General features: G+C 42.7%; 1 protein-coding gene across 1 annotated transcript in view; it reads left to right on the top strand.

The window, feature by feature from the left end:
• Ankub1 (ankyrin repeat and ubiquitin domain containing 1) overlaps positions 1-25,794 on the top strand; it is a 30,792-nt gene extending 4,998 nt beyond the window's left edge. Inside the window, exons 3-6 of the mRNA XM_021154155.2 lie at positions 11,078-11,294; positions 15,391-15,505; positions 17,697-18,629; positions 25,197-25,794. Coding sequence (XP_021009814.1) covers positions 11,078-11,294; positions 15,391-15,505; positions 17,697-18,629; positions 25,197-25,326 — 1,395 coding nt within the window. The 3' untranslated portion in view covers positions 25,327-25,794. The remainder of the gene's footprint in view (positions 1-11,077; positions 11,295-15,390; positions 15,506-17,696; positions 18,630-25,196) is intronic.
• The last annotated feature ends 226 nt before the right edge of the window (positions 25,795-26,020 follow it).

Here is a 26,020-nt window from a genome sequence, read left to right as displayed (position 1 = left end):
GAAAGTTAATAAGACAGTATATGACTACTGTTCAGACTTCACTTCAGGATACTAAACATTTCCATGGCCTGGATTCCCTCCTTCCCTAATCCCAAGGCAACATGCACCCTAACATTCTTGGATTTTTCTCTTTCTACAACACTGTCCTTAGTTACAAGCAACAGAAACAAGCCACAGAAAATTGAAACAGAAAAGAAACCTATTGAAAGCCTATTGGGTAGCTGTCAGTCTTTTGAGGAAGAACAGAAAGTCAGGATCTTCAGTTACATAGCCGAAAATGGCATCTAGATCTGGCTGTAGAACTAGTTCTGAGAGGCCATTCCTGGCTTTGAAAACTTTTAATTTTAAAATATTTATTTTCGTTTTTATTTATGTGTATATGTGCCTGGGTACCCTGAAAAGAAAGAAAAGGGCACTGGGTCCCCTCGTTCTAGGTGGTTGTAAGCTGCCATGTGGGTGCTGGGAACTGAACTCAGGTTCTCTCCCAAAGCACCAAGTGCTCTTAGCAGCCGAGCATGCACACAGCCATCCTTACTCCTTACACCAGGCACTGATCAGGCTGCAGCCTTGTAACCAGGCCAGGATGCATCTGAACCATCACTAGGATAACCCCAAGGTCTGCTGTTACTTCTTGGTTTCTTTTTTTATTTTTAAACAAAATGAAATATAATAAAATATAACAAAACCATCATACCAGAGTTAGACAAAACAAGCCCACAGTAAAATAAAAGAGCTTCAAGACAAGGCACAAGAATCAGAGATGCCCTCTTTCACACACTCAGGACTTCCGTAAAAGTACTAAACTGAAAGCTACAGTGTGTATGTAGAGGACCTGGCACAGGCCTGTATAGGCCTGTGATTGCTGCTTCAGTCTCTGGGAGTTCATGTGAGCTTTTCTCAGTTGGTTTAGAGAGCCTTGTTCTCCTGGTGTCCTGTCCCCTGTCTCCACCATTTTCTCTAGCTCCTTGTCTTAGTTAGGGTTTTACTGCTGTGAACAGACACCATGACCAAGGCAAGTTTTATAAAAAAAAAAACAACATTTAATTGGGGCTGGCTTACAGGTTCAGAGGTTCAGTCCATTATCATCAAGGTGGGAGCATGGCAGTATCCAGGCAGGCATGGTGCAGGCAGAGCTGAGAGTTCTATGTCTTCATCCAAAGGCTGCTAGTGNAAGACTGACTTCCAGGCAACTGGGGTGAGAGTCTTAAGCCCACACTCACAGTGACACACCTACTCCAACCAGGTCACACCTCCAAATGGTGCCACTCCCTGGTCCAAGAATATACAAACCATCACATTCCACTCCCTGGCCCTCATAGACTTGTTCAAAAACATGAGTCTATGGGGGCCATACTTAAACATATCATAATGCAAATGCATTTAGTCCAACTTTCAAAGTCCTCATAGTCTATAGCAGTCTCAACAATGTTAAAAGTCCAAAGTTCAAGGGCTCTTCTGAGATTCATTCAACTAATTAACTGTAATTTGCAAAGCAAGGCAGGAAACCAGCAGGGCAAACTTCAAGCTCTGCATCTCCATGGCTGATGTCAAAGCAGTCTTCAGATCTCCATTCCTTTTTCATCTTTGTTGACTGCAACAAGCTGCTTTCTCCTGGGCTAGTTCTATTCCCTGTTAGCAGCTTTCCTCAGCATGTAACCCATGGCTTTGGCATCTTTAACATCTTTGAGTCTCCAAGGCAATTTCAATGTTACAGTGTCTTGTTTCAGTGTCTGGGATTCCACTTATCTTTTGGCCCTCTTCCTAAGGGCTGGCATCACTTCTCCAGCTCTGCCCTCTGTAGTACTCTAAGCTCAGGTTGATCCACTCCACTACAGCTGCTGTTCTTGGTGAACATCCCATGGTACTGACATCTCCAATACACTGGGGTATTCCATTCCAACTAGGCTTCACCAATAGCCTCTCATAGGATCTCTTCATGATGCCAAGCATCAAATCCTTTGCCTGACCCCTTCAGTCCTGGGCCATCAACTACAGCTGAGGCTACACCTTCTCCAATGGCCTTCCATGACTTCACACAGTGCCAAGCTCAGCTGTTCTTCATTACACCTTCATGCCTTCAAAACCAGTACCACCTGGGTGAGTCTTACATGTTACCAAGTCCAGCTGCAGCATGAGGTACAACCTTGGCTATCTCTGGAACACAGCTTCTTTGTGCTCCCAGAAAACACTTCCCAGAAGATTTCACCTCAGTGATGCTGGTCTCTTCTTAATCACTGCTAATTTCTTAGCTCCAGTTAACCAGCATCAATTGTCCCAGTAGTTCCTTCCATTCTTAACTCTAGAGCCAGAGCCACGTGGCTGAAGCTGCAGAGTTCTGCTGCTTGCAGGAACTAGAACATGACCCACTTGTGCTATTACATTGTCACTGGCTTTCTGTTTTCCAAATCCTTCAATGCCTAAACTTGGCTATCCTTGCTCTGTAGATTGACCTTGAATGCAGAGATCAGCATGCCTGTCTCCTGGGATTAAAGGTGTGTATCATCTTGCCTGGATCTAAATTTATCTGGGTAGGATCTTGCCCCAAGGTCCCACTCCCTTAATCTGTTATCTCCTAGAACACAAGATTTTGCTCCATTTCACTTCCTCGTACCCCTTTAATACTCGAACCATATATTTTATATTTTTCCTTTCTAAGCTTACTATGCTTGTTCAAACTTCTCTTCATAAGACTTAACCAGAGAACAAAGTCTCTGCTGGGCTTTTTTGAAACCTCCTTTGTCAATGCAATTAATTCACCTTAGCCTCAGGCAGACATTTTGGACAAGGGCAAAAAGTAGCCATATTCTTCACCAAAATATCACAAAAACAGTCTTTATGCCACATTCTGAAATTCTTCTCCTTTGAAATCTCTTGGGCCAGATCAACACAGTTCAAATTACTCCCAGCAACAAAGTCTTCCATATTCCTACTAGGATGACCAATTAGGCCCCATTTAAAGCATTCCACTGCTTTCCAAATCCAAAGTCCTAAAATCCGCATTCTTTCAAATAAAAGCATGGTCAGGCCCATCACAGCAATACCCCACTCCCAGTACCAACTTCTGTCTCAGGCTTTTACTGCTGTGAACAGACACCATGACCAAGGCAAGTCTTATCAAAAAAACAACATTTAATTGGGGCTGGTTTATAGGTTCATTATCATCAAGGTGGGAGCATGGCAGTATCCAGGCAGGCATGGTGCAGGCAGAGCTGAGAGTTCTATGTCTTCATCCAAAGGCTGCTAGTGAAAGACTGACTTCCAGGCAACTGGGGTGAGAGTCTTAAACCCACACTCACAGTGACATACCTACTCCAACCAGGTCACACCTCCAAATGGTACCACTCCCTGGTCCAAGAATATACAAACCATCACACTCCTCTTCTGTGGGGATCTTTGAGCTCTTAGGGGAGGGATTTGACAGTAATATCTCATTTAGAGCTGTGTGTTTTAATCTCTCTCTCTCTCTCTCTCTCTCTCTCTCTCTCTCTCTCTCTCTCTCCACATGTGCTATCTGGCTGTAGATGTCTGTATTTGTTCCTGTCTGTTGCAAGAGGAAGCCTTTCTGATGCTGGCTGAGTAAGGCACCTATCTGGGGATGTACCAGAATATCATTAGGAGTTACTTTATTGTTTTGTTTTTGTTTTTATTTTTTAGACTAGTACTTTCAGATTTTCACCCTAAATTTTTGGACTATGTAGACTCTGGCTCTTGGTTACCCTAGCAGCTCGAGGTATGCATTCTATCATGTGGAACAGTAAGCCAAATCAGACACTGATTGGTTACTCCTACAGTGTGTGCTGCCATGACCTGGCATGTTTTGAAGGCGGGCAGATTGTAGACCCATGATTTTGTGTTTGAGTTGGTGTTCACATTTCTCTTTTGGTAGCCTGTGGAGTACCTTTCTGTGTCATAGACACAAAGTCAGAACAAAGTTACAGAAATAATCGGGTTGACCCACCTTCCAAGTATACCTTTCTCTGGACAGCTGCTGTCCAAAAAGGGAACTTCTTTTGATTTCTCAAGTGGACTTCAGTCTATTTAACAAAACCAGACATCACTTCCCACTTTGTTCACTGTGCAACAGGCTGGACAGGTTGCTGCTTCTTTGGTTTCTGCAAATTTTTGAGGCAGAATGATAGCAGAATTCAGACCCTCATCCATTTGTGTTGTCTGTTTTTAATAAAATATTTTCCATCTCATTGCTAATGTACACATACTATTTTTAGTGTGTTCGTATCTACTTTTTGAAGACAAAAAGGAAATATGATCTTGAAATAGAATACATTTGTTTGGACTGAAGAGTTGAACCTTTGAGTTTGTTTGTGGTTTTGTTTTCAAAGGGAAAAATCTAATCTTTTTGCTGGTGTTTTGTTGTTAGTGATTGTTGGTCAGTGGGTGTAGGGAAAAGAGGGAGTGGATGAAAACCCCACATCCCACCAGAGTTCCGGTGCTCTGGGAAAGGAATGCCACACGCTTTCCTTGTGGCCCCTGTGGCTGTCTGGCTGTGGGAAGCTATGGACCCCAGCTCAGCGGATGGTGGACAAGGGGCAGTCCTAGGTACCAGGTTCTCAGCCTCGGGCATTCCAGACACTGCTGGACACCACAGAAGAGCTGAGAACAGAATGGAGGCTGGGGGCGGGGGTCAGTAAGCCACGGCCAAAGGGAGGGGGCAGGGGGAGAGGGATGCTCTGGGTGGTTCCCATGCAGGCAAGAATCCTTGGTCTGGTCCATGGCTGGTGCACAGGAAGGCCTTCTGCCAGGAGGTTAGACACGGTTCTTAGGAGAAAGCCTATCCCATCGTTCAAGCACAGCAGGCCTTGATGAGCAGAAACAGTCTATGGTTTTAGAGCCTTATTGTAGCAAGGCAGGGAGAAAGGAAGAAGGTAGAAAGAGGGAGAGAAGCCAGCCATGGCCACGTGGAGGTGGGGGGGGGGGCGGAGAAAGAGAGAAGGAGGGCTAGAGATGAAAGTAAGAAAGGTGAGAGCTTAAAGAGAAAGGAGGAGCCAAGCAGCCGCTTTTATAGTGGGCTGGACTATCAGGTAACTGGGGAGGAGCATACCTGGCTATAGTCAGGTAACTGTGGGGGTGGAGTCTAGCCAGAATGCCAGAAGCTTGGGACATTGTCTGTGTGACTTATAGTCACAGAATTATGGAGTTGGGGACTCTGTGGTATCAGGCACCTGACTCTGGGAACGTGGCTCACTTTTCTGTCCCTTGTAGAGTTTTTACTGGGTCATTGGAGCAAGCCTCATTCAACCAAAATAGGCTGCCTATCACAGTCCCACAAGTGATTTCTTTTTCATTCATTCATTTATTTACTTCTTTATTTGTTTGTTTATTTGCAACCCTGTGTTTTGGGATTGATTCCAGAGCCTCTTCCATACCAGGCAACCAAGCTCTTTATTACTAAGTTTCATTCCAAGTGAATTATTTGTTTTTTAATTTCCATAAGGAAGAAAAAATAAATCATGAGTGGACACATATAGGATTAGATTTTGCCAGAGATGCTCATTGGTTTTGGTACTTGTTGTTTGAGGAGGTTGAAAGACCTGCTGCTGTTCAGTGTGTAGTTCACTGTCTCTTGTAAGAAGTTGTGTGTATCATACTTTTATAAAAGAAAACTTTTTATTGATTCTTTGTGACTCTCACGCACCCCAGTCCCACTCATTTCCTCTCCTGGCATATCCATCCTCCACCCTTGCAACCTCTGCCTCAAAGGAAAACAAAAAATAAAAATAACAAAACAAACAAAAAACATCAGCAGTGTGTCACAAAGTGTCACACAGTATATACTTTTCTCCAAACTTCTTTACTTGCAAATATTCATTGCAATGCATCATTGATCTGTTTCAAGGCTCTGCTACACTATCAATACTGGATTCCTCTGGGATATCCTGTTGTTGTCCTATGTCATGGAGATTCTGCAGTTTTGGATTTGCAGGACCATGCATTCCAGCAGTTCACAGATGGGGTAAATGTTGGGATAGGCCAACTCAGAGCCCTGGCTAGTAGCTGAGTTGGTGAGCTTGCCAGTTCTCATGCACCCACACCATCAGGGCAAAGCTTTCTAGCATTGCCTCTGCTAGTTCATCCAAGTGTCACAGCTGGCAAGGGGTGGGGTCAGCCCTCAAGCTCTCAAACCCTCATGACCTGCTCTCTTGTCTGCTGCAGGTGGTGAGGGATGGGGAGGAGGAGAGCATTTCTCCCATGCCCTGTTCCTGTGAGTGCTGCACCCAGCTATGGGAGGGACCAGCCCTCCTGTGTGCGACAGCTAGTGCGGGGCTAGGCCAACTCTGCATAGCCCATGGAAATCAGCTTGGCCTCGGGTAGTAGGAAGACTAGGAACATTCACATGGCCTTTGATAGTAACATGGGCCATGGACATCAACACAAACCCCTGTTGTTGCAAGGCCATGGACCACAATATGGCCCTCAGTGGTATCACAAGCTGAGACTTGACGATGTCCTCTGCTGGCAGCACAGGCTACTCAGGCTGTTCCTCGACTCCCTCACAGCTCTTCCTTTCTTCATAGTGCTCAAACCATTTCACTTCTCTTTTTCTCCCATCTCTCCACCACATACTGGCACTTGCACATCGTAGTGGCAGCCAGGGCTGGCAGGCCATGCAGCAGTGGGTGCCTTCTGCTTGCTCATGCCAGCTGCCACATGGTAGCAGGTGGTCTTCTGGAAAAGCCCAATCTTATATTTGTCTAGCCATGATTTATTTATGGTTTTGCTTATCTAATAGCATCTGTCTTAGGGTTTTCATTGCTGTGAAGAGACACCATGACCAAGACAACTCTTATAAAGGACAACATTTAATTGAGACTGGCTTATAGTTATGGCAGGAAGCATGGCAGCATGCAGGCAGATATGGTGCTAGAGGAGCTAAGAGTTCTACATCTTGACTGAAAACCAGCCAGGAATAAACTTTCTCTTCTGCACTGGGTGGAACTTGAGTATAGAACTTCAAGGCCCATCCCCACAGTGACTCACATCCTCCAACAAGGCCACACCCACTCCAACATTGCCACATCTCCTAATAGTGCCACTCTTTGGGCCAAGCATATTCAAACCACCACAGCATCTGACATACTTGGGCATAGCTAAGCAATCTGTCTGAGTTCAGAATGCTTGGAGAGGAATATCATGTATGGAAGCAGAAAGATGCCTTTGCTTTTAGATACCTCTCTTTAGAAAGTGTTTATGTATTTGAATGTGTGTGTGTGCACATGTGAGTACACACATACATACATGCTATAGTTTCATGTGGAGGTCAGTAGATAGTTATAGGGAGTTGGTTATCTCCTTTCATCATGTGTGTCCTGGGTACTGAACTCAGGTCATTAGAGCTGGTGGCAAGTGTGTATATCTATGGACCCATCCTGTTGTCCCATAGATAAATTATCTTACAGAGAGACGCCTATTTTATGATGCTTTCTATTGTACCATTAAGTTAACAGGTACTATTTGTTGGTATCTGCAGAGTGGTAGGCTATCTCTGCTACTGCAAGAGACAAAAATGTAGTTTGGTTCAACGTGACTAAGTAGTCAGTGTTGGTTGAAACTTCAAGAGTCTAAATGTGAGTAGTTTAGTGAAATATTTTCTGGTGATAAATAACTCAACCCCATGTGTACAATAAAAAGGCATAGCTACATTAAACCTTCTTGTAAAAAATACATGTGATATCTTCTATAAAGTTGGGTTCTTTAGATCAATTACATGTGACACCTTCCATAGAGATAAGTTCTATAGATTGACAAGCTTGTGATAAGGTCCTAGGGGAGGATTCAGGGTGGTCTCAGCCACACAGATAGCACAAAGGCCACCAGGCTACTAACCACAACTGTTCGAAGCCTTTTGAGTGAAAAACAGATTGTACCTTCCTCCCTCTGATGGAACAATTCTGTGTATTTAACATTCTTAGTTCTCCTACCGCTTCTCTGTAAGCACAAGGACCACCGAACCACCCACGGGCATCTATATTCTCCTTTTTCCATACAATCAAGGGCAGAACTCTTTTCTGACATTACACCACATTACAGTTCAAACTACTAAATGAACCCAAAGTTTATGAAATAGTGGATGTATAGTTACAGTAGCACAATGGAAACTATTTTCTCCCTACATTAGAAATGAAATGAGCCTAGGATGTCATCTGTGTTCATTGATTAAAAACTATGATACAAAGTTCTAGCACCAAGAAGGGGGTGGGGGAGCAGACTTGAAGGCATTTTCAGAAACTTAAGAATCGAGCTTCATAGGTAGCAATTTTTTCTAGTCACTTCTAATTTTCATCTAAAGCTGCCAGCTATTTTGCTATCCCTCCTTGTTATTACTTGCTGCAGAGATTTCTATATGTATGCACAGACTAGAGATCTTTTCCTTTATAATCATAGGATAATTAATATTCTGGCCTGCTTTTAATCTTACTTATCTAATGTTATTATGTAGTAGTTTGCTGTTGAGATCAACTCTGTTAACTGGGTAAGGTCAACTTAAGCCTCTACACTTTTGTTTACATGTTGTTATTTGTTTATTTGCATTTTGTTTGACATTTGTTTGCATTTATTGATAAATATAAATTAGGGAGCGCTAAAGAGAAATTCGGGGATTCTAAAGAAATAACATACTGGTGTTGTGTGAATTACAATTTTTCTTTCTCTTTACTATCTTTAAAAAATGTATATGGGGTTAGAGAGATGGCTCAGCAGTTAAGAGCACTGGCTGCTCTTCCAGAGGTCCTGAGTTCAGTTTCCAGCAACCAGAAGGTGGCTCACAACCATCGGTAATAGGATCTGATGCCCTCTTCTGGTGTGTCTGAAGACAGCTACAGTGTACTCATATACATAAAATAAATCTAAAGATATGTGTATGTATGTGTAGTTGCTTGTATTGCGCATGCTAATTATGTCCCCCAAAAACTGTTTGCATGAGAAGGTCCACATGTAGCTTCCGGGAACCTGCTCCCAGCTGGTCCTGATTAGTAAATAAAGATGCCAGCAGCCAAGAGCTAGGGAGGAAAGACAGAGGCGGATTTTAGGATTTCCTGGGCTTGGGCCTGAGAGGAAGAAGAAGGAGATCCACCATGCAGGATCCATTCACAGAGTTGCCATGGAGTAGAGAAGCAAGAAGAGTGGCCCAGAAAAATGTGACCCAGAGGGTTGACTCATCAGAGTTTAGAGCAGCCAAGATGGAACATAGGAGTTAGTAACAACTCAGAATTGTCAGCGGGAAGTAGATTCTAGCAGCATGGAGGTTAGGAAGTTGCTCAGCTATTGTGTTGCTTGAGGCACATTAAAGTATAAACACTGAAGCGTGTGTGTGTGTGTGTGTGTGTGTGTGTGTGTGTGTTCATTCAAGAACATCAACCATTTGAGGTGGGAAGTAACCCAGGCACACATCACCACCATCACCACCACCACCACCACCCCCACATATGTGTGGGGCCCACAGAGACTAGAAAAAAAACATCAGAGACCCCAAAGTGGATTTACAGGTATTTGTGAGCTGCCTGATGTGTTGATATGTGTGCCGGGAACTGAACTTGGGTCCTCTGAAAAAGCAGCAAGTGCTCTTAAACACTGTACCATTAAAATACAGCCCCTCTCCACCGTCTTTTAATTACATTGTATAATAATTTCTGCCTGACTATAAATATTTCTGGGACAAATTTGTCAGATACTTACCTGAGGGAGCCAAGGGGGAACATGAGTATTCTTCCTGAGTGAGACTGAGATTATTACAACCTATGCTCAGAACACTTAGCCCACTGGGCACAGCTTGCCAGGCTGGCTTCGTGTGTAACAGAAGAAACCCTGAACCCGTTCAACTGGTTTCAGTCAATGAAATGCACTCTCAATCAAAACACTGGAAACTCATATTTCATCAGTAACATCATTCCTCTAAGAATTTCTGAGATGTGTATGTTATATTATGACAGTGGTATCCGGGAAGAGGAATGGAGTTAACATACTGTAAGCAGGAACAGGCTCCAGGAGAACCCGAGAAGAATTTAGCTTTGGGTTGGCTTTTGTCTCCTGAGACAGTTATGTAGAAAACTTTCTATGTAGATGAGGCTGGTGTTGAACGCCTGATCCTACTGCCTCTACCACCCAACCTCTCAAGTCCTATAACTACAGGCAAGATGTGGTAAGTGGCTGGGTTGGCTGAAGTTGCATGAAGGACTTGGAACCCAGGTAGTCACTTCTACGAAAACCTCTGTGGTGGAGACATTCTGGGGCAGTGCCACGCCCTTGCATGTGCTCAGCCAATGAAAGGCTGCTGAAGACAAATGTTAACAGTCCTGCCACCACTGAAGGGGAAGTATAGCCAGTTTCACTTCTCCAGGCTGCTGGAAAGGTACTCCTACTTCCCCGCCCCCTCCTTGGGCTTGGTTGGTTCAACTATTGCTGAGAGGATTAACAATCCCTCAACTTAACATTTTTACTTCTGATGTCTCCATTCTACTTGCTTTCCTATTTGGACTCTAAAATAAAGGGAATAATGAAACTGAAAAAAAAAATCTATATTAGGTATTTCTGTTTTACAGTATTTGTATTTGGTATTTTGTGTTACATCAATAGTAAGTAATAATAGTAAAATAGTAAATCTAGTGTGTTCAATAAGAAGCAGGCCACGCAGACGAGGAAGAACAGACACAGTAAGAAAACTGCTCCTCATGTTCTAACTTGGATTCAGCCTCCAGAGAGAACCCCAGAAAAGGGACTTTTTTAATTGGCCAAAGGTGAAAAGCCCAGTCTCTCCACATTAAGCACAGAAGAGTGGAGGAGTGCTCTCTGTACTGTTTCCTCTGGGAGCACAGGATACAAGCTGGCAGCACTCCACTTCTAGATCTGGATCTGTAGAATAAACGCCATAGTCCTGAGTCTTCATCCCTTGGCTCAAAGGAGGGGCCAAGTTATGTCCTCAGGGCGGGGAGTGAAACCAAGCCACAGAAGAAAAGTGGCTTTATATTTCCCTACTTTGCACACACATCCTGGGAAGGAGAAATGCTCAGAGTCCTGCATCCCTAACAACCCTCAGACAGTGAGTGTCCCCTTTTCTCTCCTGCAGAAAGAAGACAAGCCCACTCTCTATGTGTTCAATGCCGTGACCCAGGAGATGATGCCAATAATGGAGAACATGTCTCTCTTGGATAAAAAGGTGTCTGACCTGAGAATGCTGGTAACTCTGAAATGCGGCTTCCCTGTGAGTGTCTACTGTCTCCGGACACCAACGGGACTGGAGATGTATGACTGCAACACCCTCAAGGATTACCAGACTGATATCGGTACTGCCTGCCACATTTCACGTCAGCTGTCACCCAGGACCAGGGCTCTTTTATGCCGGGTTTTGCAGCTTTTCCAGAGGAAATGGAAACCTTGGTTTTTATATTCAGATCATTAGGCTTACTTATTTACCCTAAAATAGCCAATACATTATGTGACTTAACTATCAGAAGTATAAAAAGATGTACAGTGATAACTCTCCCTGGCCCCCTAAGCACTTGGTCCCCTCCTATAGGAAACCCTGGTTGCTATCAAGATTTAAAATCACAAATTACATCATACTAAACGGAGCTGTTGCAAATTGAAACCTCAGGAGGCACCCTGAGGGTGTCAACTATCAATATTCTGCTTTTTCATCTGGGTCTGTAGAATGAGAAATAATGGCCTCACAATTCTGCTTATTCCTCTATGTAATTTTAGAATTTTTATTTGTGTGCGTGTGCATATGTATCTGTGAACATATATGTGTGTATATGTAGACACACACACACACCCCTTTGGAGGCCAGGAGAGGGAGTCAGACCCCCTAGAGTTGGGGTTCCCAGTGGTTATGAGCTGGACACTGATCTCCAGACTCTCTGCAAGGGCACCTCCCATGCTCCGAACTGTTGAGCCATCGCCAGCTCTGCTCTGCTAATTCTTTTTCCTTTTTAAAAAGATTTATTTATTTATTTATTTATTTTATTTTCTGTGAATACATCTCTGTCTTCAGACACACACCAAAAGAGATCCTATTACAGAAGGTTGTGAGCCACCATGTGATTGCTGGGAATTGAACTCGGGACCTCTGGAAGAGCAGTCAGTGCTCTTAACTGCTGAGCAGTCTCTCCAGCCCTACTCTGCTAATTCTTAAAGCAACATTTTGCTAGAAGGACAAAACTCAAAGAACATCATCTTTGTCTTCTAAGGTATATTTCAAGCACGTACAGGAGTTCAGATGTTCTTTCTTAATGCGGGTGGCATTATAATACAGAGTTCTGAAACTTGCTTTGTACAGTTTCATTTTAAAATGTTGCCAATTATATTACAACAACCTTTCTAGCAGCAGTTCTGTGCAGGATGAAAAGCTGCCTTAGCTGGCTGGAATTTGCCCAACAAAAAGACGATAACTTCTCTTTCAGAAACATGCATTCAGGTCGCATCTTCTGTGGCCAAATGTCAACAGCAGAAAGTACTAGCTTTGTCTTACATATGCTAGAAAGTGACTCAGATCTTGAATTATTACTGAAAGGTGGATGAATCCTTGCTGAAGATCAGATCATCTCAGAGTGTGAGGGTGCTATAACATTTGCTGAAAGGGATTTTGAGTTCTAATAGACACACAGGGCTCTGTAGGCATGCTTGAGTTAAACAGTTTTGCTTTCTGTTAAAAAAGAAAAAGAAAAAAGAAAAAAGAAGCGAAAATCACTGCTAAACCTACACTTGTTGACATTTCTCCCAGCTCTTACTTTGCTTAGCCATCTACTTCCATGTTGTTTGGAACTGAAGATCTAAAATTGTTGATATCAATTCTTGTCTCTATTTTTGATCAGAGAAAGTAAAGCTGTAGGATTTGTCCCCAGAGTGCTACTCTAGTTCTGAGTGCTTGCTGGAGGCTTATATGAGCTGGAATGTAGGGCTCACTGTCATCTGTGCTCAAGCAGCTGATAATCCAATGCTTTCATTAAAGATCAAAAGATAAGACAACACTAGAATGCTTTCTGGAGAGCATTCGTTCACTCACTTCTTGGATTGTGACATTTTAAAGCAGGGAAGGATTTGGAAATTACTTGGTCCAAACCCACATTTCCAAGATTAAACAACAACAACAATAAGGACAACAAGTTTCTAAATTTTTCATGATATGTTGAAGAATGCCTTAAATTTGAATGTGTGTGGGAGGTGGGAGTGAAGGGTATTTGAGTGAGAGGATTTCAGATGTAAAGTCTAGAGCCCAGAAATCATAGGTAGATCTCCTGGCTACCCACAGAACATAGGACATTGGAGCAAAGGCTCAAAGAGGAGGATGGGGTTAGGGAGGTGGCTTTGGCCTGCTTCTCACCATCCCCAAGGCATAACCAGCATTCCATAGGTAGCCAGCCAGCCCGCTTGCTTTAACTAGAGGAATCCTGGCCAGAATTCTGCTCATTGGAGAACCTCTCCACCCTCTACTCAATAAACCACCCATGCTGCTATCTATAGGGAACCTCTGAACCCTTCTCCAAAAGCAGTGGAAAATAAAATTTTGGAAATGCAATCATATCCAGGTTGAAAATCCAGATTTGAGTTTCTCAGCGAATCAGCACACATACTACCTCATACAGAAATGCACAAAGTTGCCCCTACACACTGGCATCTGCAGCAAAGTGGAAGAGATGAACTGTGGACATATCCTCAGTTATAATCCAACAAACCAAGTCGGTGTGAACTAATGAGATCACAGGGAGACATTCAGGAGAATGTGGTCGGGGGTGCATGGGATGAAGAGCTATGGATGGTCAAAGAGGAGGATAGGAGGGATTCTGGGCTTCACAGGATTGTGAGCATACACTAATCCTAAGGAGAGGCTGAAAATAAAAGACTAAACTGAAAGGATTCCCCTGACCACACAGCGAAGCACAGTCCTATGAGCTAACCATGGCGGTGCATGCCTATAATCCTAGCACTTACAAGACACAGACAAGGGCTGGAGAGATGGCTCAGTGGTTAAGAGCCCCGCATAGAATCCAGGTGCAATGAATGATGTATGCCAAGAGCCCCAGATCTAGAGAACACAGACAGAAGGCTCTATGGAGCCTGCTGGCCAGCTTGTGTGGTCAGATTGCTAAGGTTTTGATCAAGGAAGAGATCTTGTCTCATAAAATAAGGTAAAAAGTAGATTAAGAAAATTTCTCAACAATGATCTCTAGCCTCTATACACATGCACCTGCACACCCACACTGTTCAATGGATTTTGACTTGGAATTGAGGACCTAAGCATCCTTCAGCATTTGTAGTGCGTGGTTATGTGAAGCAACACTCTTAGCAGTGACAGTTATAAAGTTAAAATATCGGTCAACTCCGAAAGATATTGCAGATGATCTACATCTGCATCAAATATTCATCCAAGACAAATTTATCTGTCAGGTAGTGGTGGCAGCGGCAGTGCATGCCTTTAATCCCAGCCCTTGGGAGACAGAGGCAAGCAGATCTCTGAGTTCCAAGCCAGCCTGGTCTACAGAGTAAATTTCAGGACAGGCAGTGCTACAAAGAGAAACCCTGTCTTTTTTTTTTAAAAAAAAAATCTTATTTTTATTTATGTTTTGTGTGTGTGTTTCAGGGTGTCCACAGAAGCCAGAGAGGGTATCAGATCCCTTGGAACTTGAGTTACAGATGATTGTGAGCCACCACGTGGGTGACGGGAACCAGATTCAGGTTTCTAGGAGGAACAGTAAGAGCTTCAAACCACTGAACCCCAAGATTTAAGTTTGATTTAAATCTTTATGTCAAAGTAAATAAAACTTCCGATCTTAATGTCAGAATCCTTCATGTCAGAGGGTAGCTTGCAGGAGTCAGTGCTTTCCTTCTGTCACACAGATCCTGGGATCAAACTCAGGCAAGCGTGCTCGGCATCGAGCACCTTTGCTTGCTGGGCCACCTCACTGGCTCCTTGAACAGATTCTTTGTGGTTGATTATAAATGTAAATGTCTGGGGTGTGTACTTATTTGCTGTACCTATTTCCCCCAAAACTGCATACAATTTGTTGGGCAACAAGGACTTGCTCATGAAAAGAGTTCAAGAAGTCCAGAATTCTTGAACATTTTTATGGATATGGGCATAAAAAAAAATGAGAAGAATGAGAAACTACTCCTAGGTGTGGGATATTTTCTCATGAAAATCCTCGGCATTTAGACATTAAATGCACTCACTGAGAAGACAGAGAACCCAGGGTACATGAATGTTAATGGGCTTTCCCCACCCAATAAAGGCCAACACAGATATATCTTCCCTGCTTCCTGATAAAAAGTTTCATCTTACTGTGCATCTTGCTATGTTTGGAGAAAGGTAACATTAAAATTTAATGTATTGCTGAGCCACAGAGAGAGACTGGACCATAAACTGTCTTTCTTGATCCACAGGCACAACACTTCGTTTGGATGTCTGGGATGGATGGAAGGAATTTCTCATGGGATGTCTTCTTGGGCAAAAACCTAAAGTCCAACACTACTTATCAAAAGAAGGACCAGTCCTCAAGTATGGAAGCTAAAGCAGACATTAGATGGATTTAAGTCACTTAGTTCTAAGCCTCCGTGAACCTGAATTCTCTGTAGAGACATAGTCCTGGTGCAAACCAATTTCACCTCACACAGTTCGATAAGATATTATTATTATTACTATTATTTTAGATATTTGATGACTCAATAACAAGAGAGTCACTAGGACTGGTAATGGGTTGCAATTCAGGCAGATTTTCCTCTGGAACACTAATTAAATCTGTGACAAGTTTGGTTTGCATATCATACTTGGTTGGTTGGTTGGTTGGTTTTTCAAGATAGGGTTTCTCTATGTAGCCCTGGCTATCCTGGAACTTACTATGTAGATCTGGCTGGCCTCCAACTCAGAGATCTACCTGCCTTTGCCTCCTGGGTGCCGGGATCAAAAGCATGCGCCACCATCACCTAGCACATATCATACTTATAATAACACTTTAAATATTCTTATCTTCAGAATAAGTATTCTGCCATACATATTTAATTATTTTATTAAGTAACAGTATTTTTTAAAAAAAATCTGCCAAGTGATAGGCTGAAAACAGTGGCCACTTCTTCCCAAGCCCACATATATTAGCTAAATTTAATTGTTAAAACAATGCAACTCCAAATGCAACTGTTGAATTTGCATTGAGTTATAACTGTAATTGCTTTTTAATTGAAAAAAGAAAAGGCCGGGGTTTAACAACAGACATTTGTTACAAAACCATAAGCTGCTATTTGATTTTAAATGATTGGTTGTATTCGAGCTTTGAAATGACAGTGAGTCTAGCTTCTCCTTTAGAGGCCTTATTAAGAGCTGGCTTGGCTGCCTGTCTTTACCTCCATCCAGATCCTTTGCACACAGTGGCCATAGTTACACCCCAAACAGCATACCAAACTGCCTTCTCTCTGTGTTTCTCTGGCATGAATCTCATTCTGCTTGAATGTGTTTGCTACGAACCAAATAAAAAGCTCTCCTCTCGATGGGGCAATAGTTCGCTCTTTTTTTTTTTTTTTTTTTTTGCCTTATGTGAAGGATAATGTGTGTCTAGGGCCGTGGAACGTGGCTGGCTTGGAGAAGCCGCGCAGCATTTATTTTATTGCATTAACAAACAGAAGCTACACGAGTCTCAGTTGAATTGTTTGTGGTACGGTGTTTTGTGATACGGTGTTTTAGAACAGCGCCCTCTTGTGGGCAATTTAACCACGCTTTACTAAAGGGTAGGAGCCAGCAGTAGCTCCGAAGGCTTCATAGAGTGAACACAGGAGGCAGAGTTCTTACAACCATGAAATATACAAAAATTCCCATCAGTTTCTGTTTAGGGATAGTTGTAATACTGTTTCATATTCTAAATCCGAACAAATAGTTGTATTACTTTTAATACAACTGTGTTATTGAGTGCATTGCTCAAGATCAAACACTGTACTGTGTCTATTTATAAAAACAGTAATTCGATAGGGTGGGAACTCTTCACTTTGTTTTACAGGTAAGGAAACAGAGATTTCAAAGATGTATATGGTAAGGCTGAAATGCTTTCTATTCCTCTCTACCTAATCAGCACATCTTTATTGAGCACTTATTATGTACCGTACGGTGAAGTCCTAAGAATTCAGCAGTAAGAAACGATGGTCGTTGTATTCTGTAAGCTTACAGCATAGAAGCTTTCTAGAGATTAACTGAGTCAGTCGTTGTAAGCATGCTTGGCCCACAGTAAGCAGGCTATAACATCAAGGTTCATTGCTATTATTATTCAGTAGGAGAGGGGCTGTGACTGGGCACGCTGCAGATGGCACGTCATGGGAACAGTATGACGAGTGTCTGAGACTGGTAAATAAGTGAGACCTTGTCTCAAAAAAATGTAACTGATTGTGTGTGTGTTGTACATGTGTGTGTGTTGGATGTGTATGAATCTGTGTGCTCATGCATGGAAATTCCAGAAAGGTGTCAAGTGTCTCCTGAGACAGGGTCTCTCTCTTTGGCCCTCCAGCCAGGCCAGTGGGCAGCAAGTCCCAGCAATTCTGCCTCTGCCCTCACAGCGCCTGATTACAGGTTCACCTGAAGCGCTTTACCCGCTGTACCAATATCTCAAACCTTCTAAACCCTGCTTACGGTTAGCATAAGCAATGAGCATTGGTTTTGTCATTTCCTCGACTTACTAACCCTTTGTACCAAACTTGTTCCACTCGTTCAGGTACCAGAAAAGGGTAGCCCTGTACATCGCTGCTTTTCACGGACACACTGAGCTCACTGAATGGGCTCTGAAGCAGGGGGTGCAGCCCCATGAGGCAGTTGGGGTTCACCCTTATCGAGCATGGTGCCACGAAGCCCTTCACACAGATGTCTCTAACTGCCCTATTCACGCAGCCGCAGAAGCTGGCCAGCTGTTAATTCTAAAGGCCTTTGTCAACTGCAGTGTCCTGTGCCTGGAATGCAAGAACGCGGCAGGACAATCTCCCCTGGCCATCGCATCGAAACACCAGCATAAAGACTGTGTGTTGTATTTACTGAGTAAAATGTGGTCCACGGTGTCTTTTCTAAAACTTTCAGTCCCGATGTGGATTTATATTAAAATAAAACAATGGATTCTCCGAGCTCAGAGTCGTAGGTGCCATAAAAGCCAGCTTGGCAGAGGGAGGGTCTCTGGGGCAAAAGTCGGAGACACTGTGATGGTTGATGGTTTCACCAAGCCCAAGATGACCTCCAAGAGTTGGTACAAGGCTGAAGACAAGAGCTGGCAAACTGCCCAGAGTAAATTACCACCCTGCAAGCAACAGTCAAGCAGGAAACCTGTCGATTTTTTACCAGTGTCACAGCGAGACACCAGAAAAGAAATCTTCACATTCCCGTCCTTAGAAGACGTGAAGAGCTTTTCAGAAGTGCGAAGTCATCAACAAGTAAACCAGAAAAAAATGTCTGCCCCGGCTAGAAAAGAAAGGCACATCAAAAACCCCTATCTCCCCCAGGTCCCCCTCCCTCCGGTTTCAAGAGTGGATTATGCACACCCTCTCTTCTACTGCCCTCCACCCAGGGCGGACTGTTTGCTAAGGTCGCTCTTCACATCATTCTCAGAGCACAGTGGGAGGACTCCACGCGAGAACGCCATTTACTGCTTAGCTGTGGCAAGGTAATGGTAATGCTTTCTCTTTAAAAATACAAGGACAAATCCTAAACGAGGCAGGTCTAGGACAGAGGAGTGTTTATGAAACCCTACTTAATTAGTACCAAGAACTGCGTCTCACTGAGCCTAGGTCTCTCTTTCCTGTAGTCACTTGGGAGTCAGAGTCGGGGGTGGGGGTGGGGATGGGGGCGTGTTTCAAGCCTGGGATTCATAGTAAGACTCTATCTCAGAAAACAAAATAACAACAGAAGGATCTCACCTCATACTTGGATCTAAAGAAAACCTCTGCTGGTGCTATTCCCCAGTCCATGTGTCTATATTCATTCCGAAGTTCTCAGGAGGGGAAACAGGACAAGGAAACTTGAAATATGGGAGGGTGTCATCAAAACTGCCCCCAAAGTCAGAACAGTCATGAAAGTAGAAGTGGGGGGAAAAGAACAAATTAATAACAAATTGAACAATAAAAGGTTACGGAGGTTTACAAGACAAGATGTACAGGAGAGAGGACATCTGTCCTCAGTAGAATGGCAGAATTGGAATTGGAATTTAAGGTGATGGACTGTCACAGCTGGGGACACACAAGGGTAAAGGGGAGGCTTTCTGGAACAGTCACTACTATAACTGAAAAACGAAACTTTCCCATCAAATCATTTGTGTTCTGTCTTACATGTGAGGCGTAGCTGGTGACCTATGTTAGAGAGTTACAGATGTATGATTGGCCTTTTCCCTTGCTCAGGATCAGAAGAAAGAACTTTAAAACCAGGATTTCCTTTCTGGACTGGTTTTGTTTTCCCTCCTAAGTTGCTGCCACCTAGTGGTGAGAGTAGTTTACGCTGTAAAATTCAAAATTAAGAGATCCAACTTTATGTGTCAATTAAAAAAAAAAAAAGCCAGGCGTGGTGGCTCATGCCTTTAATCCCAGCACTTGGGAGGTAGAGGCAGGCAGATTTCTGAGTTCGGGGCCAGCCTGGTCTACAAAGTGAGTTCCAGGACAGCCAGGGCTACACAGAGAAACCCTGTCTCGAAAAACAAAACAAAAACAAACAAACAAACAAACAAACAAACAAAAGAATTTAAAAATCCAACATATCTCAGTGTTATGGATCATGCCTATGATCCTAGCCTCTTTTTTAACTGAATTCAATTAAAAGACTATTCACTTTCTATATTCTGTCTGTATTTACTAAACCATGTTCTACTGAAGAGATACTAGTTCAGTGGAAAGATATTATGTTGTTTGATCTAGTTAACATCATGGTAGATTCTGTTTCCTCTTCTGTAAAATAGGTTTAAGCAAACAGTAAATCCTCCCAGAGACACCCTCAGTCTTACTAAAGGTGCATCCTGTTCTTTAATTTCTCTATCTGGCTGTTTGCTCAACATATCATCTATGAAACTAATTATTTTATGTATATTGGTTTTTCTTATTTCTATGTATTCCAACTTTATGTAATATCCTATATCCTAATATATTTATCCATTTTATTGGGGTGGGGGAGAATCTGGGTTGTCTTTAACTTAGAGGCTGTTTTGAATTAAAATATATGATTTTTTTTATTCCTCTCTCATTATATCCTGACCACAGCTTCCTTCCCACTAGCCTTTCCTCCAAGCCTCATCACCAATCACCTCCTCTCTTTCCCGGTTCACCTCCTCTTCCTCCCTTCAGAGAAGAGCAGGCCTCCCAGGTACATCAACCAAAAACAGCATAACAAGCTCCAATAAGACCAGTCACAGACCATCACATTAAGCCTGGGCAAGGCAAACCAGTAGGAGGAAAACGGTCACACAAATAGGCAAAACAGTCAGGAACAGCCCCTGCTTCCAGCATTAGGATTCCCATAAGAACCAAGCTACTCAGCCATATCACATATTCCCAGGAGCTAAGTCAGACCCCTATAGGCTCCCAGATCTCTGCGAGTCCCTCAGTCCTCAGTTTGATTATTTCCTGCTATCTCCTCTTCTTGAGTGTGTTTGCTTCTTTTTGTTCTAGAGCTTTCAGATATGCTGTTAACTTCCTAGTATGAGATCTTACCAATTTCTTTATGAAGGCACTTGGTGCTATGAACTTTCCTCTTAGCACTGCTTTCATTCTGTCCCATAAGCTAGGGTATGTTATGCCTTCATTTTCATTGAATTCTAGGAAGCCTTTAATTTCTTTTTTTTTTTTTAATTTCTTCTTTGACCCAGTGGTCATTCAGTAAAGAGTTTCCATGAGAGTGTTGTTTCCGTTGTTGAAGTCTAGCTTTAATCCACGGTAGTCTGATAAGATACATTAATGAGATCTAGGCATTGAAGTCTCCATTATTGTGTGAAGATCAATGTGTGATTTAAGCTTTAGTAATGTTTCTTTTACAAATGTGGGTGCCCTTTCATTTGGGACATAGAATTTGGGAATTGAAACCTCATCTTGAAGGATTTTCCCATCTTCATGACTATGAAATGTCCTTCTCAATCTTTTTTTATTAATTTTTGTTTGAAGTCTACTGTTGTAGTTGGCGGAGGTGGTGGTGGTGGTGGGTGTTTCCCTTCTTTGGGTTTTGCTGCTGTGAGATTATTTTCTTTGTTTTAGTGGGTGTGGTTAAGCTTCTTGGGTTAGAGTTTTCCTTCGAGGACTTATCTGTAGGACTGGATTTGTGGATAGATATTGTTTACATTTGACTTCGTCATGAAATATCTTGTTTTCTCTATCTATGGTGATTGAGAGTTTTGTTAGGTACAGTAATCTGAGCTGTTGTTGGTTGTGTTCTTACACTGGAGCTTAGGTGTCTGGATTTAGGATGAATCTATGTCTAGGTGCCGGTTACAGGGTTTGTCTTTGTTGGATGGATGTTTTCCCCCTACATTTCTGTTTCTTCTTTAGTTTTCTCATCTTTGTGCCCTGGATTTCTAGAAGTCAGTTTGACCTCTGATCCACAAGGGAATCTCTGACCACATTGGAGTCTTGACTTTTGGCAGTCTTGACTTGGCCTTTGGTGCAGCAGGAGGTCTCTGTTCTTCTGACTGGTGTGGCCTGCACCTGAGCAGCTGGAGTCTGCTAGAATTGGGGGCAAGGGCCTGGCTACCAATACATGATTGCTTTTGTGTAAGTCCTTTGGTGATATCAGCATTTCTTTCTCTTGTTCTGTATCTAGGAATGAATAGATAATAGGATATATTTATGGTTGGCTTTTTGTAACGACTTCTGGTCAGTTTTCTCTGTTATGCTGGGGTTTTGCAACTGTGTAAGACTGGAAATGTCGAATAATCAATTCAAGGTTGAGAAGAAATTTTCTAGAAAAAAAAGTTGTTTAATAAAAAGGATTAGTGCAGAAAGGAGAGTCCAATGAGGGGTGTCCTTCCTGACTGTTTTTCCTTGGCAGTTACTTCAGGCAAATCCATGTTCTGGTTCTCATTTCTCAATATTTTTCTCTTTTACTTCAACATACTTGACTCTGTCCACTTTCCATGGTGCCTTTCCCAGGATATGTTTAGTCTTTCTGAGCTGCTAGGCTCAGAAAGTAAGGGAGAGACCTATAGACTAATGTTCCTGTATTCTCTTGTCATCTTGTTGGTCTAGTTTACATGTGTTATGACAGTCAAGGAAGCCGGGGGTCTATCTGAATCAGCCAGGAGTCAACCCAGACAATCAAAGGTTCTAACTAATTATCTCCAAATAACCACTGCAGCTCTTTTGTCAAAAAGGCACACACATGTGATCAGTACATATCTTCTTAATTCAATGTGCACTAACACCGAGCTGCTATTACAGGTAGAAACTAAGCAAGAACCTCACTGTCCATAATGGATCAGGTCAGTTAAAGCAGCCACTGAAAAGCTAGTCTCCCAACCCAGGATTCCAGAAAACTCACCTAACACACCATGTAGAAGTGCTGTGTGGACCAATGGTCACTAATGAACTCTACATTTAGAGTAATGAAAGTGGAGTTTCTACAGTTGACTTAGGGATCACATTGCTGCAGTTAGCACAGACACAGGCTAATATGATCTAGTTCGGTGAGTTTGTATGACTTTTGCAGGGTTGGGAGTGACTGAGACCAAAGATCACAGAGTCTTAGGGTGGAAGACAGTGTAGGATTAACGTAGGTCAAAGGAAATGTCTATAGTGTTGAACAAAACATCAGATTCCAATGAGCTTCATGTGATCCGAAGTCCAGGTGAGTGACTATTCAAATATAGGAGACTGTTTCCGAAGGCTGTGTTAGAGCACATGGAAATCAGACATCAGCCTGAATGCTCACTCTGAACAGTCTCTGTGCTTGAGAAGCTGCCAGAGCTCTCTATTCTGTTTTGTTTGTAGTTTTAAAAAGGCATACCTTATGTGTTTTGTTCATGTTTTTGTGCTTCCAGTGGATAAAGCAGTTCTTGGTATATAGGTGCTACACAACCTACAGCATGTACATGAATGTAGAAGAGCAAGAGTTTGATACCAAGGGAGAACCAAGGGTGATCTCTGAATAGGGAGGAGTGGAGATATGCTTCAGAATGAAGGAGAGAGGTCCCCAGATTAAGCCAGATGGTATATGGAGAAAAGATAACTAAGTGTGAGCAATTGTTTCTGGGTTTAAGAGTTAATGGTATGGGCAGCATAGATGGGTTAACATACGTTAGAGGATTCAGAGAAACATAACCACTGAGATAAAGCAAGAATCTAGACACAACATTTTAAAACCTAAAGAAAGGGCTAGATTCATGGCTCAGTGGTTAAGAGAACTTACCACTCTTGCAGAAGACCCAAGGGTTTGGTTCCTGGCATTCACAACCGTCCCTAACTCCAGTTCCCAGGAATCTAATGCCCTGTTCTGACCTCCATAGGTAGAAGCTATATATGCGATAGATAGATAGATAGATAGATGGATAGATAGATAGATAGATAGATAGATAGAGATGCCATATGTATATATACATACATATGTATGTATAAATATTCAGGAAAAACATTCACAAATGTAAATAAAATAAAATTTTAAGGCAAAAAAAGTTCCAAATTTCACCAGGCTAAAGAATGATTTAGGAAAGGATCTAGGCAAGGTGGTAGATTGGTGGATGAAAAAGCTGACCACACTGCTTGAAGACCCAGGGAGAGATTGGCTGGAGGTGGAATTGGCAAGGTAGACTATATTTACATTAGGCAGCAACATCTCTGCCCAAGTGGAGAATTAGTTCTTATTCTTCCCTCCATAGCATAGGGAGTTAATCAGGGAGACCACGGAGTGGTCTTTAGTAAGGCGAGTGGAATAGTCAAAAGTGTTTGCTTTTGGAGACAAATCTGGTGGATATCTGTGAGATGCAAAACCCCAGCAGAGGAAGCAAGCAGCCATGTGACAAAGAAGAGACAGTGCAAACGGAGATCAGGAGCAGTGAGAGAAGAGGGCAACTGCTAACCTTGCTGAGGGTGTGAGCAAGGAGAAGGGGAAGAGGGCGGGGTTTGGTTCTGGCTTAGTAGGTGGGGAGGAGAGAGAAGGATGCTAGCACAAAGAAGATATTGTGAAGGGAACACAGAGAGGCTACAAAAGATGTGCTAAATTGTACGTGTATGGGGGGAGAAATACTTCTACTTGCTAACTGTGGGTATAGAACTTGAAAGAAATATCAGGATGTGAGAGTCACAGGCCTAGGTCCTGAAGTGATGAGTAAAGGGGGTCAGGATAAGGGCACTACAGGTCTGTGTACCAGATGCTATCAGTGGAGATCTTCAGGGCTCTGGCCGGGCATGAGCGGCCAGAGTTGTGCTCTCTGAAGGGACTTCTAAAGATAGGATGGGATCTTGGATGACACCAACATTTAATAAGGTGTAAAATATTTTTTTAAAATAATTATTTATTTTTATTTTGTGTGTATGGGGGTTTTGCCTGCATGGATAGCTGTGTATGGTATACATGCAGTGCCTCTAGGAGCCAGAAGAGGGCACCTGATTCTCCAGAATGGGAGTTAGAAATGGCTGTGAGCTGCCAGTGTGGGGCTGGGAACTGAGCCAGGGTCCAGTGTGTTTAACCACCCAGCCATTTCTACAGTCTGTAAGATCCTTCTCTAATGAATCTCATTTTAACCATACAAAGTAGGAGCTGTTGTATTGAAATTTACAACTCTTAATGTTGACCCAGAGCACGTATAGTAAAGAATTATTTCTCTAACATTTCAGTTAAAGACTGTCAAAAACAAACTTGTTTTTGTATTTAAGAATCCTACTGGGGTCAGAAAGGGGAATTGACGAGCGAGGATATATTACATACAGTCACCTAGGGAAGACAGATAGAAAATGTTACAACTCAGAAAATGCTACATGACTTTGTATGGCTTTCAGTTTCTAGGTGGGCTCTGAACCTCTAGCACTAACTTGGAGGACTAGCCTTCCTCCTCATCGCAAGGAATTAGCTTTAGAAGGCTGTAGTTTATACTTCCCCTCTGATCTATATGACAAGAGAATTCAACAGTAATGAAGTTAGTTACCTTCAAGATTTTCATTCCGCCACTTTCAGGGAAGAGATTGAGCCTCCTTGTGAAATACGTCGTTGTAATTTTTTTATTTGTATTGTTTTGTTTTGTTTTGTTTTGTTTTGTTTTGTTTTGTAGTGCCTTTAAAGAGAAGCGATGGCTTCAGCAGTTAGAAATAGCAAGAGTCCTAGCCAAAAGGAGCATTTCTAACCTGACTGTCAAAGGAGGTCCGGCAAAGTGTGAAAACTATCCAGAAACTGTGCTTTGAAAAGTCACGGCAGCCCTGGTTTGAATAGAGATATGGCCAAACAGAAGCTCCAATTCTGATGGCAACATATCTAATAGTAGTTCTAATGCTACACAACTTCGACCTGATGAGGAGCAATGTTTAACAGCAAGCTTCCGTGAACACTGTATTATTCAAAACTCTCTAGAGAGCAGAACCTATAGAATGAGTACGTATTAAAAGGGCTTACATGGTGTAGTTTGGATAGTCCAACAACAGGTGCCTTCACACTGAAGAACCAGGTGCCTGCTCAACCCAGGAGGCTGGATGATCCCACAATCTCAACCAGCTGCCAAAGGTGTGAAGGATTCTTGGTCTTCCCTCCACATCAGCATCCAGAAGAAGATGGATTTTTGTATCAGGAAAGCAGGGCATGAAGGCAAGCAGGCAAGAAGCAAAGGTTCCCCCTGGGACCTCCTTACATGTGGCCGCTATGGTGATTTGAAAAAGAATGGGGTTTGTATATTTGAATGATTCATTTGTTTGCTTGTTGTTGTTGCTGCTGTTGTTGTTGCCATTGTAGTTGCTGTTTTGTTTGTTGAGGAAGTGTGTCACTAGGGGTGGGCTTTGAGGTTTCAAATGCCCATGCCTGGCCCAGTCTCTCTCTGCCTGTGCATCAGAATGTAGCTCTCAGCTAATGGACCTGGTGTGCTCCTCATTAGGATGATAACAGAAT

Source organism: Mus caroli, assembly GCF_900094665.2.
Source record: "Mus caroli chromosome 3 unlocalized genomic scaffold, CAROLI_EIJ_v1.1 3_unlocalized, whole genome shotgun sequence".
Classification (NCBI taxonomy): domain Eukaryota; kingdom Metazoa; phylum Chordata; class Mammalia; order Rodentia; family Muridae; genus Mus; species Mus caroli.
The sequence above is the reverse complement of the archived record's forward strand: the minus strand, read 5'-3'. Positions and strand labels throughout refer to the sequence as shown.